The sequence below is a fragment of the Thrips palmi genome, unplaced genomic scaffold (assembly GCF_012932325.1).
Source record: "Thrips palmi isolate BJ-2018 unplaced genomic scaffold, TpBJ-2018v1 HiC_scaffold_11, whole genome shotgun sequence".
In the NCBI taxonomy this organism is placed as follows: domain Eukaryota; kingdom Metazoa; phylum Arthropoda; class Insecta; order Thysanoptera; family Thripidae; genus Thrips; species Thrips palmi.
The window spans coordinates 909,374-927,627 of NW_023144622.1; the positions used below are offsets into that span (position 1 = coordinate 909,374).

The following is an 18,254-nucleotide window of genomic DNA, read 5'->3' on the forward strand; positions in this document are numbered from 1 at the left end:
GAGCGAACCGCGCGCGCAAGCCTCGCCCGTGCCACGTGTCGCAACTCGCGCGAGCCGGTTAACAAGTGGACAAGATAAAGCGGTGCAAGTGGCCAGGCGAAGCGTGTCTGAAGCGGGGCAAGCCAGCGAGATGCCGTGCCGCGGCGACGTGAAGCGTGAAGCGTGAAGCGTCAACCCGAGTCCAGAGCGCAGCTAGCGCAGCCAAGGAGGCTGTTGCGGAAGCAAACGGCCAGAGGCGCCAGAGGCTCTCCGATTGGCCGCCGGTTCGCCTTCGCCTCGCCGTCGTCACCCCCAGCAGGCAAGTCATCGTGTCCTGGTGTGTTGTTGACTTGACCGTCTAAGACGTTTCGTCGCTCTGTGTGTGAAGCGCGCGGCTGCAGTCCTGCAGGCATGGAGCGGGTAGAGGCTGCAGGGGCGACTGCCTCCCTTGGGCACCGTGCGGATAGGATAGGCTCACTAGGATAGGCCACCGGGATGGCAGGAAATTGCTCTTCCCTTACCAAACCTGCAGACTGATTTGAGCCGTTTTCGCCGCTCTGTGCGTCTCGCACTCATGGGGCGTCCCGTATAGGTGCGAGAGAGACAGAGCGACGAAAGCGACTCTCGGAATCAGGCTGGGCTGCTGGAGCTGCGCCGGCTGCCTCTGTCACATCTGTCACTCTCATGGCAGTGCTCCCGCGGCGGTGCGAGAGAGACAGAGAGACGAAAGGACACTTCGGCATCACTCGGCCGACCGTGTTCGTCTTAGCCGTTCTGCTTTCCCTTCGCTTCCTCCTCGTGTTCTCGTATGGGCGGTATGGAAAGAGGGAGTGAAAAAATAGGGGTCCCGCCCGCCCACTCGCTGCTACTCGCGGACTGCAAGGGGAGGAGGGAGCAGGCAGGTGGCGGACGAGGGAAAGAGAAAAGAAACCGCCAGCAGGCTGATTCCGAGAGTCGTTTTCATCGCTCTGTCTCTCTCGCACCTATACGGGACGCCCCATGAGTGCGAGGGAGGCAGCGACCAAAGCGACTCTCGGAATCAGTCTGCGGGTGGCGTGGCGCCGCGTGGCCCGGCCGCCGGCGTTCTCCCGCGCGCCTCGGTGTTTGACTTTGCTTGCCAATTCCTCTCACCGGAACACTCCAATAATGTTCCCTCGGTTTTCTTTTAAGATCTGATGACGAGCTAGCCAGGTCCGCGACTGAGACGAAGAAAAAAAGGGGGAAAAGGGGGGGGGGAGGCAAGGTAAACTCTCAGGAGAAATGGGTGAAAATGGCGAGGATGTGTGCGCCAGTCTGGCGGGAGCATGGATACACGCCTCATGCAGTACTCTGGAGCATATTTTGCGGCGTTACACATTCTGTCGGTTATTGTTTGTGCTCGTGTTCGTGCTTTGATACACTGTGTGTGTGGCGTGCGTGTGTGTGTGTGTGTGTGTGTGTGTGTGTGTGGCGAGTGTGTGTGTGTGTGTGTGTGGCGAGTGTGTGTGTGTGTGTAGGTGAGTGGCTTCATCATTTATGTTTGCTCCGTCCCTTCCGGCGGCCCTTCCCCGCCCCCCGCCACCGTGTCCGTGTTTTATTTTTCCCGCCTTTTTTTCGGCGCGCGCTGCGCGCTCGGCAGACACATTGTTGTGTCCACTGGAAGCCGCAGGCGGCAGCAGGCGGCGGTGGCACGGCCCACCCACACCACTCCCACACACGGCCAGTCTGGGCTAGCCTCGCAGGTGCGAGAGAGACGGAGCGACGAAGCACTCGGGGAGGCTCTGATCACGTTCCAATTGGCTCGAGGGGTTGTCGTCTGCTAGTGGTGCCTAGTGGTGCCCCGGCCTCGGCGGGACTGCAGACTGATTCCGCGAGTCCTTTTCGTCGCGCTGTCTCTCTCGCACCTGGAAGGGACGCCCCATGAGTGCGGGAGGCACAGAGCGACGAAAGCGACTCTCGGAATCAGTCTGCTGGCGGGGCGAGCGGCGAGCGTCCGGCCCGATATTGAAATTGGCATTCCTTGCCGCCAATGGCGTGGCGTCGCGGCGCGTCGCGGCCACTCAGCGGAAGCATGGGAGGGCGGCGGAAGGGCGCTTCGCGTCGTTTCCTTTCTGTTTTCGCATCCTTCCCCGCCGACGTGTCGACGTGTCATGGTCGTATTTGCCAGCACTTTCCACCGCCGTGGTCCGGCAGAGAATACCAAGTGTGCGAGATCCGTGGGGCGGGGTGGGGTCGGGCGGCGCGGGGCGGGGCGGGGCGGGGCGGAGCGGGCTCGTGGCAGAACGCGATGTGTCGAGGCGTGGCCGTCGTCCGGTCACGTCTGCGATGACGCGGTGGCCTTTCGCGTTCCGCGACGAGGGGTGGCGGAGGGAGCGAGGCACAGTGGGCCAGAAGACCGGTGGAGGCGGCCAAAACGCTACACACGTTTTGAGCTCCAGAGTCGCTACATGGGACTCGAACCGAACGTGTGACCCCACCAATGGATTGCTCTCCGAACGAGGAATCCATTGGTGGAGTCACACGCTCGGTTCGAGTCCCATTTAGAGACTCTGGAGCTCAAAACGCGTCTAGAGTCTTCTGGCCCACTGTGCGAGGTCCAGCCAGCTCCGTCTCTCTCCCGCACCCCCACGCGCGACGCCCCGCGAGTGCGAGAGAGACCAAGCACTTTACGGAATCAGCCTGCAGCGGCGGGAGTCGAACCCGGGGGCTGGTCTCCGGAAGAGGACCTTCTCAGCCTGCTCACGTCTACAGTGCGGCAGACCGGGCAGGCCATGCGAGGTACTCCCACTCGGCCCCGCCTCCCTACCCCTTTCAATGGCTCGGAAGGTATTGGCTGTCCTCCGTGACGTACTTCACGCACTCGTAAGCCTCCGTTTCGGTCCGTTTGCGGCGCCCTGCCTCTGTCTCTCTCGCACTAGTGGGGCGCCCCGTATGGGTGCGAGAGAGACAGAGCGACGAAAACGACTCTCAGTCTGCTGTCCCGGCGGGGGCGTAGCGGACTAACGGACTAACGGAGCAGCGACGGCTTAAGCCATGACGAGGCAGCAACTTCCTCGCTGAAAAGCGGCTCCAAGTTTTGCAGTGGCGCCACGGGGCAGCCACTGGCGTCGAGACTGGCGTCCAAACTCCGGCCGGACGGGACGTCCTCGTGACTTGGTTTTAGCATTCCAGTGGACACTGTGCCCGCCAGTGGCAAGATCGATGACGATTCCCGGTTCAAATCCTCTCACCGGCCCTTTTCTTTTTCTCTTTTTGTGCAACTGTTGCGTTGTGGGGATGGCATAGGCCAGGCATACGCCAGGCATACGCGCGTCGTGGGTCTGAAGGCCGAGGGGCGCGCCCTGCAAGTGTATTAGTCCAGCAGGCTCATTCCGAACTTCGTCGCTCTGTCTCTCTCGCACTCTCAGGGCGTCCCCTGCGGGTGCGAGAGAGACAGAGCGAGGCGGGAGAGGTGGTCCTTGCAACACCGTCACGTAGGACACACGGCCGTCAGGGAGTCGGGCGGAGTCGGGGACGCCGCCGCCACTGCCCCGGGCTTGGCCCCGGGGGCCTCCATGGAGGCCTCCATGCTCCACACCCGATTGCGTCTGGCGGTGCTGGCTGCTGCAGACTGATTCCGAGAGTCGTTTTCGTCGCCGTCTCGCTCCCACTCACACAGGACGCCCCATGAGAGCGAGAGAGAGAGACAGAGCAGGGCGAGCTACTCTTCGGAACCAGACTGCAGGGACGGCCAGCCAGCGTCCCAGGCCAGTCCAGCCCAGTCGGGACCAGGCGACCGGAAAATTGTGGAGCGCAGTCAACGACTGTGTGCCCCCGCCCCGCCTGGCCCCGCCTGGCCCCGCCAACGTGCAGCAGCCAGGTGAAGACGAAGGCCCCTCCTCCTGCAAGTTCCTTCGCCCCAACTACCCGCTCCTACTCGTTCCAACCCACCCCACCCCTTCCAACCCTCTCCTCGCAGACTTCCACGCTTTGAGGCCAGCCGCACTCCACTCGGCGCGGCTTCTCCGCTAATGGACGCTCAATTCAGTTATTGAAGCGCCTTTCATTTTTAAGGGGGTGACTTTTCATAAAAATAGCCTTCCAGTAGGCACACTGCGCTCGGCGCGTCCACCGGGCAGTGCATCGCGGCCTGCGCGATGCTGCAAGCTGCGCGGCGCACAGTGGGCCAGAAGACCGGTGGAGGTGGCCAAGACTCTAGACGCGTGTTGAGCTGCAGAGTCGCTAAACAGGACCCGTACCGATCGTGTGACCCCACCAATGGAATCCTCGTTCTACGAGCAATTCATTGATAGGGTCACACGTTCGGTTCGAGTCCCGTTTAGCGACTCTGGAGCTCAAAACGCGTCCGGTATTTTGGCCGCCTCCACCGGTCTTCTGGCCCACTGTGCTGCGCGATGCTGCAGCGCTGCACGGCACGGTGTGGTGGCGGTGCTCGTGACGGTCGTCGCGGCGGCGGTGGCTTTCGACCCCGGTCTGCCCCTTCCTGGCCCAGCATACGGCCCCGCCCCGCCCCGCCCCGCCCCGCCCCGCCCCGCCCCGCCCCGCCCGGCCCACGCGACTCGGGGCCAACGTGATCGGAATAACTCGCCTGTCACAGCCCCTAATTCAATTTTCCGGCAAGTCCAAAAAGACGGGCTCACCCAGGTCCGTGTGCCGCCGTGCCGTCCGTGGGCGCCGCGCACCGATTCGGCTCGGCTCGGCTCGGGGACGCCTATCCCTTGCAGTGCCTCGGCCGGAAAGGGCCGAAGACTGGAGGGCGAGACGGAGACAGGAGACAGCAGGCTGATTCCGAGAGTCGTTTCCGTCGCGCTGTCTCTCTCGCACACATACCGGACGCCCCATGAGTGCGAGAGAGACAGAGCGGCGACTCTCGGAATCAGTCTGCAAGAGGGGCTGGGTGTGACGCTTGCAGCCGCCGCGCTGCTCGCCGCTCGGATTGGCTCCCTGCACTGGCATGGCAGTGCACTGGCCCTGTAACGAGCGAACCCGACCCACGTTTGCGGGCCCCGGCCGCCCCGGCCGCCCCGGCCGCCCTCACCCCGTCCGGGGCACTGCCGGGCCGTGGTGCCGTCCCCGTGGCGCGGCGAGCGAGGCGAGCGAGGCGACTGCACCTACAAGTTTCCGGCCCCGGGACGTGATTGCGAGGAAAGGGCCGAGGCAGATTGGGGCGGCCCGGTCGGCCGCAGCAGGGGAAGGAGATGACCTCCTCCTCCTCCTCCTCCTTCCTCGCGGGGATGCGTGTGCAGGCCGCACTGCGGCGCGGTCCCGATTAGCCTGAGAGTGGAAGGGAACCACAGTGTAGTGACAGCGACTTTCTTTGCCCATAGGTGCATGCGGCGCGACGTCGGCCAGGTGCAGGGCCTGGCCCCCACCATGGTGCGCCTGGAGTCCCCCGACGCGATGACGGGCCGGCGCCCAGTGACGCGCAGCCAGGCGTCGCGACGCCGGCCGTCCGGGGCGTCGCCGGGGCCGCACGCCGGCTCCATGCGAGCGTCGTCGCAGCAGGACGTCGTCAAGGCCATCGTGGACTCGCTGGACGACGCCACCCTGGCCGAGCTGCCGGGGCTGCCCGGGGCGCCGGCCGGGCGTCGGCGGTCGCAGCGCCGCGGCGTGAACGGCGACGCCTTGGTGGACGGCGCGGCCACGCTGGGGCACCCCTGGCGCGGCGGGCCGGCCGGGCCGGGCGGCCCGCGGAAGCAGTGCCGGCCCAGCGTGAGCGACGGCAACGTGAGCGTCGACGGCATGGTCATGGACGCCAGGGACGCCCTGCCGCACGCCTCGCGCTTCGGGCACCGCACCTTCCCCAAGGAGATGGCGGACGTGGCCTGGTACCCGGGCGACGAGTTCGGCACGCTCTGGCAGCCCGTGGCCCCCATCGCGCACCTCGACGGCTACCACCACTACCGCAACCGCAGCGCGGGGGCGTCGCCGCACTACATGGGCGGCGGCTACCACCACCACGTGCTGCCGGACGACCAGGTGCTGAGCTCCGCCGACAACCTCCTCGTCGGCAACGGCGTGCACGGCGTCGCCGGCGTCAACGGCGTCATCGGCGACCGCTGCTGGCTCATCGGCTACCCGCGCCACTGCGCGTCCGAGGTGAACGTGGTGAGCTGGGACCGCGCCGCGCACCCTGCGGGGCATGCCAGCGTCCCCGGCAAGCAGCCCCCCACGTCGCCCGGCAACGGCATGCCGCCCGGCGCGCCGGGATGCTCGGGCCGCCAGCAGGCCGCCGGGCTGTGGGAGAACCTGGAGATGGCCGACGGCGAGGACTCGGACGTGCACGACGACGCGCACCCCCACGCCGCCAGGCTTGACGCCAGGCCCAAGCGCGGCGGGCTGACGCTGGCTCGCCCGTCGTGCCCCTACCAGTGCCGCTGCCCCTGCGACCACCGCGAGGGCCGCGAGGGCCGCGACAGGGACGCCTCGGCCGCGCAGCCGCAGCCGCTCGCCCCCACCACCTTCAGGACGGTGAGTGCCCCAGCTGCTTGACGTTGCGTCTATTCGTTTCAGACAACGCACAGTGGGCCAGAGGACCGGTGGAGCGGCCGAAATTCTCGACGCGTTTTGAGCTCCAGAGTCGCTAAATGGGACTCGAACCGAACGTGTGACCCCCACCAATGGATTCCATGTTCGGAGAGCAATCCATTGGTGGGGTCACACGTTCGGTTCGAGTCCTGGTTAGCGACTCTTGAGCTCAAAACGGGTCTAGAATTTTGGCCGCTCCACCGGTCTTCTGGCCCACTCTGCAACGCCCAGTTTCAAACTTCAGGAAATACTGAGAGTCGAACGCTGGTCGTCAGGGTTGTGAGTCGACGCTTTTACGCTCTCGACCACGGGTGGGGCTAACTGGCGGCGCCCTACCATTGCGTCGCACGTCATTAGTCGACGTGAAAACTATCAAACTGGCGCAAGTTTCGCTAACGAGAATCCAAGAGGCGACGCGGCGCGCTGTTGGTGTGCGTCCAAGTCCCGGAACCATGGAGCCCTGGAACAGTACAGTACCGAGGCACTGGGACGCTACGGGACGCGGACACGCCACGCGACGCCGCGCACCCTCGGCCTCGGTGCGACGCCCTCCTCATTATGATCGGTCCACTGCCTCCACGACCTGCACACTGATTGCGAGAGTCGTTCTCGTCGCTCTGTCTCTCGCACTCACGTTCCGTATAGGTGCGAGAGAGACGTAGCGACGAAAACGACTCTTGGAATCAGTCTGCAGGGGCAGAAAGCAGACTGTCGTTGTCTCCCTCGCACTCATGAGGGTGGGCTCGCAGGGGTGCGAGCGGGAAAGAGACAGAGTGATGGCATGGTGCAGCGTCGCATCGTTAGCCGTGTGGGTGAGGCCTGCCGCAAGATGTCGCCACTCCACGAGGAAATAATGATTCCACAAATTCAAAATAGTGGAGTAGGTTCCGTTGTCCGTGCCCCTCAGCCATCCTGGTTCCTCATGGTGACGATGAGGAACCATCAGACTGATTCCGAGAGTCGTTCTCGTCGCTCTGTCTCTCTCGCACCTATGCGCGTGCGACGGAGACGGAGCGACGAGAACGAATCTAAGAGTCAGTCTGCAGTGGATGATGGTGGGTGCCTACACTGCTAAGGACCACAATGAGCACAGTGACTTGCATTCGAGAACGCATTCGCGAATTTCGGTGTTGCTCCGCTGCACGCTGCACCCGACAGAGCCAAATCGGCAAACAGGACAGCGACCATTACAACAGGGCGTCATAAAAAATGTCGAGTGACAAAAGGGAGAAGCCCAAAAAAAGGGGAAAGGGGGGTGGGGGGCAAAAATGTGTCCATTGCTCTGCTGCACGCCGCTATGCGCACGCTGGCACACTATACACCGCAACCGCATCTCAGCCCGCTCCCCTTTTGTACCTTTTGGGGCTGTCCGGCCGTGTCGGCGTGTCCGGCCCTTGCGCTTTATGTCTCGTGTTCGCCAGTGTGCTGGACAGTGCCGTTGCTTTTTCCCGCTGGACGTACACGTTATAAGGGGAGCGTGAGGCCCCCTGCATTTTTCACTCATTTATATATTTATTTTTATTTTTTATTGCGCGCGACCGTCGTATCCGCGGAGCGTTTGTAATACCGTCTCGACGTGAGAGAGATCATGAGGCATCCCACGATTCATATGCAACGTCTGCTCGCCGTCGCCTCGCGGGTCTTAAGCGGGTTTCCCGGCGCGACCGTGTGGAATCATAAATGTGACGGCGGCACAGTGGGCCCAGAAGACCGGTGGAGGCGGTCAAAATCCCCGGACGCGTTTTGAGCCCCAGAGTCGCTAAATGGGACTCGAACCGAACGTGTGACCCCACCAATGAATTGCTCACCGAACGAGGTATCCATTGGTGGGGTCACACGATCGGTTCAAGTCCTGTTTAGCGACTCTGGAGCTCAAAACGCGTCTAGAGTTTTGGCCGCCGGCGGGGGTCTTCTGGCCCACTGGGAGCTGGAGGCGCTGCAAGTCGCGGACGCAGCGCCGTGATTGCAGTAAATAGCTCGCTGGGTTTGGGAAGCGGGCCCACATCAAGCTGCCTACTTACCCCGGCAAAGAAAGGCTCTTTGCCTACCCTCCGGGCGGCGATTCGGCCGCGCTGTCCTGCAGACTGATTCCGAGAGTCGTTTTCGTCACTCTGTCTCTCTCGCACTCACGAGGCGTCCCGTATCGGCGCGAGAGAGACAGAGCGACGAAAGCGACTCTCGGAATCAGTCTGCCGCTCGGCCTTTATGGGGGGGACGGGGCGGCGGCACTCGCCCTAGTGCTCCCTGATGGCTGTGCGCCCCGCCCCGCCCCGCCCCGCCCCGCCCCGCCCCGCCCCGCCCCGCCCCGCCCCGCCCCGCCCGCCCTGCTCCACCCCCGAGCGTCCCCAGCCACATGTTTTGTGTCCCCGACAAGAATAATCCGGGCCTTTTCAGCGCGACTTTGCCTGTTGATAGACCGAATCGGTCAAGTTGTTATTCCATCGCGACCCGGCCCGGCCCGACCCGCATGTCGGATAGCGGCGCGGCGCGCATACGGGTACTACGCGCCGCAGACCACGCCTCGCCGCCGACAAGAGGGATGGACCCCGGTTTTATTATGTTTGCCATTATTTCTTGTCTCGTCGAGAGGGAGGGAGAGAGGACGCGCTGGATGACACGGCCACACCGCCGAAAAATCCAGCGGACAAACAACACTGAGAGTGATGGAGTCTTGATCAGGACCGTATTTTAGGCGAGGTAGGTCGCAAAGGTGAGGATTAATTTGGTGCCCAAATTTATGCGTCGTTTAACGATTTTTCAGACATTTGTGACCGTTTTGATCAACTTTGCGGCAATACTGCTCCCAAACTAAGGCAGATAATCTCACTCCGTAACAAAGGCATGCAAAAGAAAGGTTTAAAGACCAATTGCCCGTTGAGGAAGGACGAAATACCGCCTCGGATCAGACGCAGTAGATGCTTAAAGTCGGCCCAAAACACGATTTTTCACAGACATTTGTGACCGTTTTGATCAACTTTGAGACAATACTGCTTCCAAACTAAGCCGGATTATCGCACTTTGTATCAAAGGCATGCTAAAGGAGGGGTCGCGTGGGGTCGCGGAAATTTTTGGCCACAAATTGGGGTCGCGAACCGAAAAAGGTTGGGAACCGCTGACCTAGTACCGTAGACAGTAAGGTTTGCAGTGCAGTCGGTATGCCTATCGGTGTATAGTCAACTTGCAGTGCGGTGGGCGGCGACACGTCCCGTCCTGGATGGCGCCCTCGGCGGACGGGATGGCAGCCGGGCAGACTGGAGGGACTCCATGGAGGTGGAGGTTGTGGAGGTCGCCTACGTGTTGTCGCCGTAAACGGCGCGCGGCAGCTGTGCCCGGCCCTGCTGGGTCTGCCCGCCCCGCCCGGCAGACTGATTCCGAGAGTTCGCTTTGGTCGCTCCGCTCCGTCTCTCTCCCACGCGGTGCGTCCTTACGGATGCGAGAGAGACAGAGCGACGAAAACGACTCTCGGAATCAGTCTGCTGCCGGCCCTGCTGGGCCTGCGGTGACTGTGACACGCGCGAGCGCGCGTCTTCCAGAGTCGCTCAGATTCCCTGCCGGCCAAAGCGAGGAAGGCGCAGCAAAAAGCAAACCGTCCCTAGACTCGCCTTGCTGCGCTTGCTTTGCCACTGTCCAGGGGCGGGTTCAGAAGGGGGGGGGGGTGACGTCGCGAAAGTTGCCTTGCCTAAGACAGCGACAGAGTTGGACTTGTTGCCTACCTTGCGGGCGGCCACACGGCGTTCAACCTCCTCTTCCTCCCCGCCTCCTTCCGCGACATCGTCGTCCTCGACCGGTGTTCTTGTTCCCCAGCGAGGATTCTCCGCTGCGGTTCAAACTTGGCGGAAAATTCTGCGGCGACCGCGGCCTTTTTGCCGGCGGTTTGCACTGCAGCGGCGAGCTGCCGAGCGATTCGTGAGAGCCGAACATCTGTCTCTGTTGCACTCATGGGGCTCTCCATTAGGGTGCGAGGGAGACAGAAGAGCTCCTCTGAACAGCACGGAAGAACGGCGGCCAGGTCGCCGTCGTCGTGTTTTGCCGACGCGAAGGGCTCTCCGCGGTCTCGGGGGAGCGTGCCGGGTCGGGCCGGGCGGGCCGGGTTTTGTTTTGCGAGGCGCGGCGGTCGCCCTATGCCTGCCTTTGCCTCGAGTCGGGGCGAACCGCCAAGGGCCCCATCCTCCATCCATGAGCTTACCACTCAGTGGCGGATCCAAACGGAAAAAAGGAATTCGTTGACCCAACCAAAAAGTGCGTTCACTCCGTGATAACCGAAAAAAATTGTTGGAGTTACGAAAACTTCGGTTGAGTTACGAAATTTTTGTTGGTAAAACTGATCCACGAAGCGGAAGAAGGGGTTAAGTCGAGTTGATTCAGTGACCTCTTATCAGTCTATCAAGTAAACACGAGCGAAAATTCGGTCCAAAAATAAGTGTGGTGAGACAAGTCCCATCCTCTTGCATCTATTTTTAGATGACATTCCCCACCTGTTCTCCCACCTGCAAGGTTTAGGCCTTGCAAAAGTGCACGGATTCAACTCGACTTATCCCCTTCTTCCGCTTCCTGGATCAACTAACAATTTGCTAGCGCAACCAAAAGATCCGTTCAAGGCTTGAATGAGGCCTACAACTACGCTTTAGTTTTACCAGTGTACAGCGCGCCGCCCCGAGACTGACCCGACACTCGACGGCTCGCTCGACGGCCATTGGACGCGACAGGTTGGCACTGGCTGTCGGCGGGGCGGTCTGGTCGGGCCTGGCCGGGCCTGGCAGCCCACAGTGGGCCAGAAGACCGGTGGAGGCGGCCAAAACTCTAGACGCGTTTTGAGCTCCAGAGTCGCTAAACAGGCATCGAACCGAACGTGTGACCCCACCAATGGATTCCTCGTTCGGAGAGCAATCCATTGGTGGGGTCACACGTTCGATTCGAGTCCCATTTAGCGACTCTGTAGCTCAAAACGCGTCTAGAGTTTTGTCCGCCTCCACTGGTCTTCAAGCCCACTGTGCAGCCTCGGCTCCGATTCCCCGATTCGGCGATTCGCGGTTAGCGTCGTAATCGGCGCGGGCAGCACACCGCAGGGCACCGCAGCGCCGCACCGCCACACCGCAGGCCTCACCGAGGAAACAGAATAACGCCGCCGATTGGATGTCGATTTGATTTCCCGCCTCTCGCACTTGACGCGCGGGAAAACACAAAAAAAAAATCAACAAAAACAACACTTTTGTTTCAGTGACAAAAACGAAAACGGAGCCACGTTTTGCAGTGGCGAACATGACGCCCAGTGGGCTGGGGCCGGAAGTCCGGTGCAGGCCAAAATTTTAGACGCGTTTGAGCTTCAGAGTCGCTACACAGGACTCCAACCGAGCCTGTGAAACCAGCAATGGATTGCTCTCCGAATGAGGAATCCATTCGGGTCACACACTCAGTTCGAGTCCTGTTTAGCGACTCTGGAGCTCAAAACGCGTCTAGAATTTCGGCCGCCTCCACCGGTCATCCGGCCCACTGTGCGACGCGGCCACAAAACACGACAGAGGCTGGCCGTCTGGAGGCGTGCCGGTCATTGGCGTTATTACATCGGCCTCCAGACTCCGGCGGGCGGCGCGTCGCCTCTCCAGCGGACCACAATAACAAAACTGTTGGCCAAAGTTTTGGCGGCAATACGGTGGCGAAAGGCGGAGTGCTGGATGGCGCCTGGAGGGGGGAGCAGTTGTTTCTGCGGATTCCAGCAGACTGATTCCGAGAGTCGTTTTCGTCGCTCTGTCTCTCTCGCACCTGCACGGGACGCCCGGTGAGTGCGAGAGAGACGGAGCGACGAAAACGACTCTCGGAATCAGTCTGCAGATCCATTATTCCGGTCGGGCCAACGACGCGCGATTTCCCTCAACGCGGACGAGTCCCTCGCGGCAACTTAATTGGGCCGCGCGGCATTTGTACAAAGTTTTTGCGCGCGAGATTCAATCTGTTTCGGATGGAGCTAACGACGTAGAAGGCCTGCCCGGCGCCTGGGGAAAAGGGGGGGGGGCGTTCCGCAGTGGGCCAGAAGACCGGTGGAGGCGGCCGAAACTCTAGACCCGTTTTGAGCTCCAGAGCCGCTAAATGGGACTCGAACCGGACATGTGGCTGCACCAATGAATTGGGGGGGGGGGGGGTCAAACGTTCGCTTCGAGTTCCATTTTGGCCACCTCCCCTCCACCGATCTTCTGGCCCACCGTGCGTTGTTTCCTTTTTGTTTACACGATGAATCGCTTTGTTGATAACGCAACATTTCCTTCGGACGCTTGCATTCTCAAGATTAATTAGCAATACACGCGATGCCCTTCGCCAGCTTTGGGAGAGAGGAGTGTGTACGGGTCACTTAAATGGGCACTTAAAATTTGAATTTTGGTTTGGCTGTCTTGTTGGCGTTTCATCGCGACGGCCTGCGTGCGGTGTGTGGTGTCCGCCCTTCCCTTCCTCCGCGCTGATACACTGGTGCAGAGCACAATACAGCTGCCGCCCTTTATTTACTTTGGCCCGGCGAAAAAAAAATGACAATCTGGTCACGCGCAGTATCGCACGCGTGTCACGTGGGAGACGACAGCCCGGCGCCGCGTCGAAACGAAGAGAGAGAAAGAGAGAAAAAAATGATAAAAATAAAATAATAAGCGTTTGTATCGCTCATCGGAGTTCTGCCCCTCGCGCGGTCAGTCAACAGCAGTACAGGGCGGAGGCCGCGGCATGTCTGTCGGACCACAACAACAGCGACGCAACCGACGCGCGTGCCACACACACCACCGAGTAAACGTTGCCCACACACACGCGCGCACACACACACGCACACACCCGCCCACCAACACACCACACACACACACACCTCGCCTACCCTACACGTCAGCCGGCGAGGAATGAATGGACGCGGCGAAATGGCACAAGTTGTAGTGGCCGACGGCGTGTTAATTCACTTCACAGCCCCCCCCCTTTCCCCCTCCAACCTCCCCCGTCTTGTTTTCTACCTAATTTCTTCAGGACGGCTTGTGTGTATTGTGCCGAGCGCAACGAAGCGTCAAAAAGGAACGAGGGGAGGGGGTGGTACAGGAAAAAGGAGGGGGGGGGGAGTTATTCTATGTTCGCCGCTGTCACGTCATTTCCGCGGACGTAAACCTGACCGTTGCCAGCTTTGCCGGCAGACTGATTCCGAGAGTCGTCTTCGTCGCTCTGTCTCTCTCTCGCACTCATGGGGCGTCCCGTGCAGGTGCGAGAGAGGCAGAGCGACGAAAACGACTCTCGGAATCAGTCTGCAGCTTCGCTCGCTCTGCCGGCACCTGTCCATTAATTCGATCCGTGCGACGCCAGCCCAGCCGGCCGGCCGCGGCTATAGGCACTACGCCGTAAACCCACGCGGCAGGCCTATGGCCCTGGAGGCCCAGCCAGGCCCAGCCAGGCCCAGCCAGGCCCTCCGGTATTAAACGATCGGCCAAACTTGGACAAAAGCCTGGGCGTGGCGTGGCGTGGCGAGCTGCCTCAGAAGGGAAAGGAGGAGTGTGTCGCGGCTCTCTCTCTCTCTCTCTCTCTCTCTCTCTCTCTCTCTCTCTCTCTCTCTCTCTCTCTCTCTCTCTCTCGTGTGTGTGCGTGTGTGCGTGCGTGCGTGTCTCTCTGTGTGTGTGTGTGTGTGTGTGTGTGTGTGTGTGGCGTGGCGGCAAGGGAGCAAGCGGCGCGAAAACGCCTGCAGCGTAGGCCGGCCCGCCGCACAGGCGTGTCTGCGAGCGTGTCTGCGAGTGCCTCGGCTTGCCTACGCTGCAGGCGCTTCCCGCGTCGCGCCGCCGAGCGTGAAGGAGAAGGCTGCGGCAGTCAGCGCGCCTCGACGCACCACGGCACTAGAAACAAAATGGCATGGTTTTCTATTCAAGGGGACCGCATAGTAAGACAAGCTACCTCCGCAGTCACTGTCCGATTGATCGAATTCTCGTCATAGGGTTCGAATTCTACTACATGCGTACAGGAATCCATCGGTGAGGTCACACGTTCGGTTCGGGTCCCATTTAGCGACTCTGGAGCTCAAAACGCGCCTTGAATTCTGGCCATCTGCCGGTCATCTGGCCCTCTGTGCAACGCTTCGTATACCTCCCAGCTGCTCAAAATTGGCCTCGTCGAGCTCGCACAGCGCGCCCAGTATCAATCCAGAGGCCACACGCCAGCGAGCTCGCGATCAGGAAGGCGAGGAGCACGAGCCGCGGTCGGGCTTCGACCAAGAAGGGGGAAGGGGGGGGGGATATTACAAGGCAGATTTATTAGTGGCGCCAAAGTTTATAACTGTGCTAATCTGTGTGACTTTGTGGGACGTGAGGCGGGGCTGGTTATGGCGGCCGCGTTGCGAGAGAGAGAAAGAGAGAGAGAGAGAGAGAGAGAGAGAGAGAGAGAGAGAGAGAGAGAGAGAGGAGGCACTTGGCGACTCTAATCCGCGAGCAGCGCGTCTTTCAGTCTTTCGGACGAACCCACATTCCCGGCCCACTTCTTATTTCCGAGCCCGGACGGTGCGAAAGTACAGAGATGCCCGACCCGACTGGGGTGGCGCGAGTCTGGCCTGATTCTCTCACTCCTTTTTTTTCCGCCCGCTTGCCCCTGCAAAATGCAAATGTAAATATTTTACGTTTCTTACTCTCTAACTAAAGAAAAAAAAATATGCTGGAAAAAACCCACAGCTATTCTTCTTTCTCTCTCTCTCTATTTTTTTTTTGTTTTGAAGGGCGGGAAAGGTTTTTAATTTGCATTTGATCGATTGCCCTCTCCGGAATTATCATATTTATTTTATTTGGAGGCCGACTCCATCTATGTGTTAATTGACGGCTTGGCCTCGATGCCTCCGCCGCGCTCCGCTGAGGCCGCCCCTTCTAGTGGCGTGTCTGCCCCGAGCGGCGCCGACGCTGCCGACGCTGCCGAGGCGCCGTCAGGAACAGGGAGGCGAAATTGAAAACAGCATCCCGGAAGGGGCTCTCCGGGGGGGGGGGGGACGGCGGCTATTGACGGGGTATTACTCGGGGGCTGCAAGTGTACTCCAACCTGCTCAATATTCCGAGCCGATCGCCTGTAAAACTCGAATGGAAATGAGCTGCCGAGCAGAAAAGAAAAGGTGAATGGACATTTGTTTTTGTTCCGTGTTGTTTGTTTTTTTTTCGCCACGCGTAGCGCGCGCAGCCTGCCGTTGATGCACGCGCGCGGCCCGGGATGAGGAAGAGTGCGATAAAAGGGAGGAGGGTGAAAACACAGTGCAGGCGACACGTCCGTCGGTGCACTGCAACACTGTTGCGCGCGAGCAACACGGCGTCCAGATTGGCTGCAGTGGCGGCTCGGCGGCACTGCAGGGAGATGCTATGCAAAAGAGCAACAACAGCAAAAACTTGTTGTTTTTTTTTTCGTGCTAAGTTTCCCTTCGTGTTCCAGGACGAGATCACGGCCTACCCGGCGGACATCGGCATCAAGAGCCGCCAGGAGGTGACCTTCTACCCGCGGCGCCGCGGCTCCAACTCGTCGTCCTCCACGTCCGGTGAGTGCTTGAGTGCCCGTCGACGCCCTGCGCGCGTTGTTACAACAGCAGCCCCCTTTTTGCGATTGAAAAATAATCGACCAGGCGGCGGGGCGCCGCACAGGGCACCGCGGGGCTCGCCCTTTTGCCCGCACACTGTTCCCATCAATAAGTCTGGCGTTGAGGGAGCCAGCAGACTGATTCCGAGAGTCGCTTTCGTCGCTCTGTCTCTCTCGCACCTTACACGGGACGCCCCATGAGTGCGAGAGAGACAGAGCGACGAAAGCGACTCTCGGAATCGGGCTGCAGGCGCCGCGTGTTCGACTCGCCGCTTCGCGGTTTGCCCCGTCAATTTTTTTTTTCGCCCCGATTCCCGCTCCCCGCTCGGCCGAGGCAGAGGAATCACTGGCAGCCAGCAAAGTTTGCAGCGGTTTTCGGTTTTGGCGCGGTTTGGAGGTGAGTCGGCCCTGATGGTCTGCCCGCCCCGCTTTTGGTGGTCGAGCCGCCTCAACGACCTGGCCTTCTCTCTGTCTGCAGACTGATTCCGAGAGTCGTTTTCGTTTGGTCTGTCTCTCTCGCTCTTATGGAGCGTCCGGTGCAGGTGCGAGAGAGAGGAAAACGACTACACTCCAAATCCAGGGTGTGTAGATTTGGAGTGTATCTGCACAAGGTGCTCAATGGGGTATACGCCTTTGGCGTCTAGAATCGAGGCGCCTTAAGGCGCTCGCTTTTCTGTGGCATACGCCTAAGGCGTATAGTTTCTAGACACCCTGGATTTGGAGTGTAGGAGTCAGTCTGCTGGCCGCAGGTCAAGTGAATCTCCCCAGTGCTGGGCAGGGCTGGCAACCTTACACCCTGAAGATCTCTCACGTTTACAATTATACCTTCAATATATATATTTTTTTGCTTTTACTTTTTAGTATATGAAAGAAAAGTTTGTTTTACAGTGCACCGCTGACGTAGCATTTTTTAAGGGATGCAAATCCCAGGCCGCTGCTGCGCGGACCAGCCAAACCTCCCTGTCAGCGCTGACAGTCGAAGAGCACGGACAAGAGCATGAATAAATAAATGTAAAAAACGTGAAAGGAAAGAACGAGGAGAAAGGGGCAGACGACAGGGACGCGGTGACCTGACTTGTTATGGGGCGTGTGAACATCCATTAGGGATGCACGCACACACGCACGCACGCACACGCACACACAGTGACACTCTACACACGCACACACACACACGCACGCACACGCACACACAGTGACACTCTACACACGCACGCACACTCACGCGAACATGCCACGCGCTGACGTGGGGACATGACGCCTGCAGTGGGGGTCTGTCGAAAACGGAGGTCAGTGTTGCCACCTTGGTGCAATCCGAAGGACATTTCGCTCCAAGCACTTCAGGTCGACGGGGTTGCCCTTCCCTAGCCTGGGTCACTGGGGAAATTTCTGCGCTTCACCGAGATGGAAAGATGCGTCTTTGTAAAAGGGCGGACTCTGGCGACTCCGATTCAATATAATCGATTACTTGGATGCATCGAGAGGGTGTATTCGGTGTCCTTGTGTGGCAGCACTGCCGGACTGCGGCTCGGCTGTGGGCTGGCACGGCACGGCACGGCGGTGCGACCCACAGTGGGCCAGAAAGACCACTGGAGGCGGTCAAAATCCCAGACGCGTTGCGAGCTCCAGAGTCGCTAAATGGGACTCGAACCGAACGTGTGACCCCACCAACGGATTGCTCTCCGCACGAGGAATCCATTGGTGGGGTCACATGTTCGATTCGAGTCATGTTTATCGACACTGGAGCTCAAAACGCTTCTAGAGTTTTGGCCGCCGGCGCCGGCCTTCTGGCCCACTGTGCGACCGGAGGGGGCGAGGCAGTGCGAGGCACAGAATGGGCCTCCTTGTCGTCCTCGCCACTTCGCCAGCCGACTGGGACACTGGAAGGGAGACTGCGAGGCGGAAATTAGGCAGTGGAGTGTCTCCCTTCCCACGCCCCGCCCCCCCCCACCTCCCTTCTAACGGAGCCAGAGGCAGCCAGAGGCTCATCTGACGCGGTTTGGGTAATGGATTCTGGATGTGTGCAGCGCCGAGCGTTGTTCCTGGACCACCACCCCCCACCACCCCACCGCAGAGGGCGACACACACACACACACACACACACACACACACACACACACACACACACACACACACGCGCGCGCGCGCGAAAGACGACTCTTGGAGCCGGTGTGTGTGTGTGTGTGTGTGTGTGTGTGTGTGTGTGTGTGTGTGTGTGTGTGTGT

The 18,254-nt window shown here is 60.4% G+C and overlaps 1 protein-coding gene across 1 annotated transcript in view; it reads left to right on the plus strand.

The window, feature by feature from the left end:
- The first annotated feature begins 5,700 nt into the window (after positions 1–5,700).
- LOC117639664 (dipeptidase 1-like) overlaps positions 5,701–18,254 on the plus strand; it is a 106,902-nt gene continuing 94,348 nt past the window's right edge. Inside the window, exons 1-3 of the mRNA XM_034375537.1 lie at positions 5,701–6,066; positions 6,187–6,429; positions 15,892–15,994. Coding sequence (XP_034231428.1) covers positions 5,701–6,066; positions 6,187–6,429; positions 15,892–15,994 — 712 coding nt within the window. The remainder of the gene's footprint in view (positions 6,067–6,186; positions 6,430–15,891; positions 15,995–18,254) is intronic.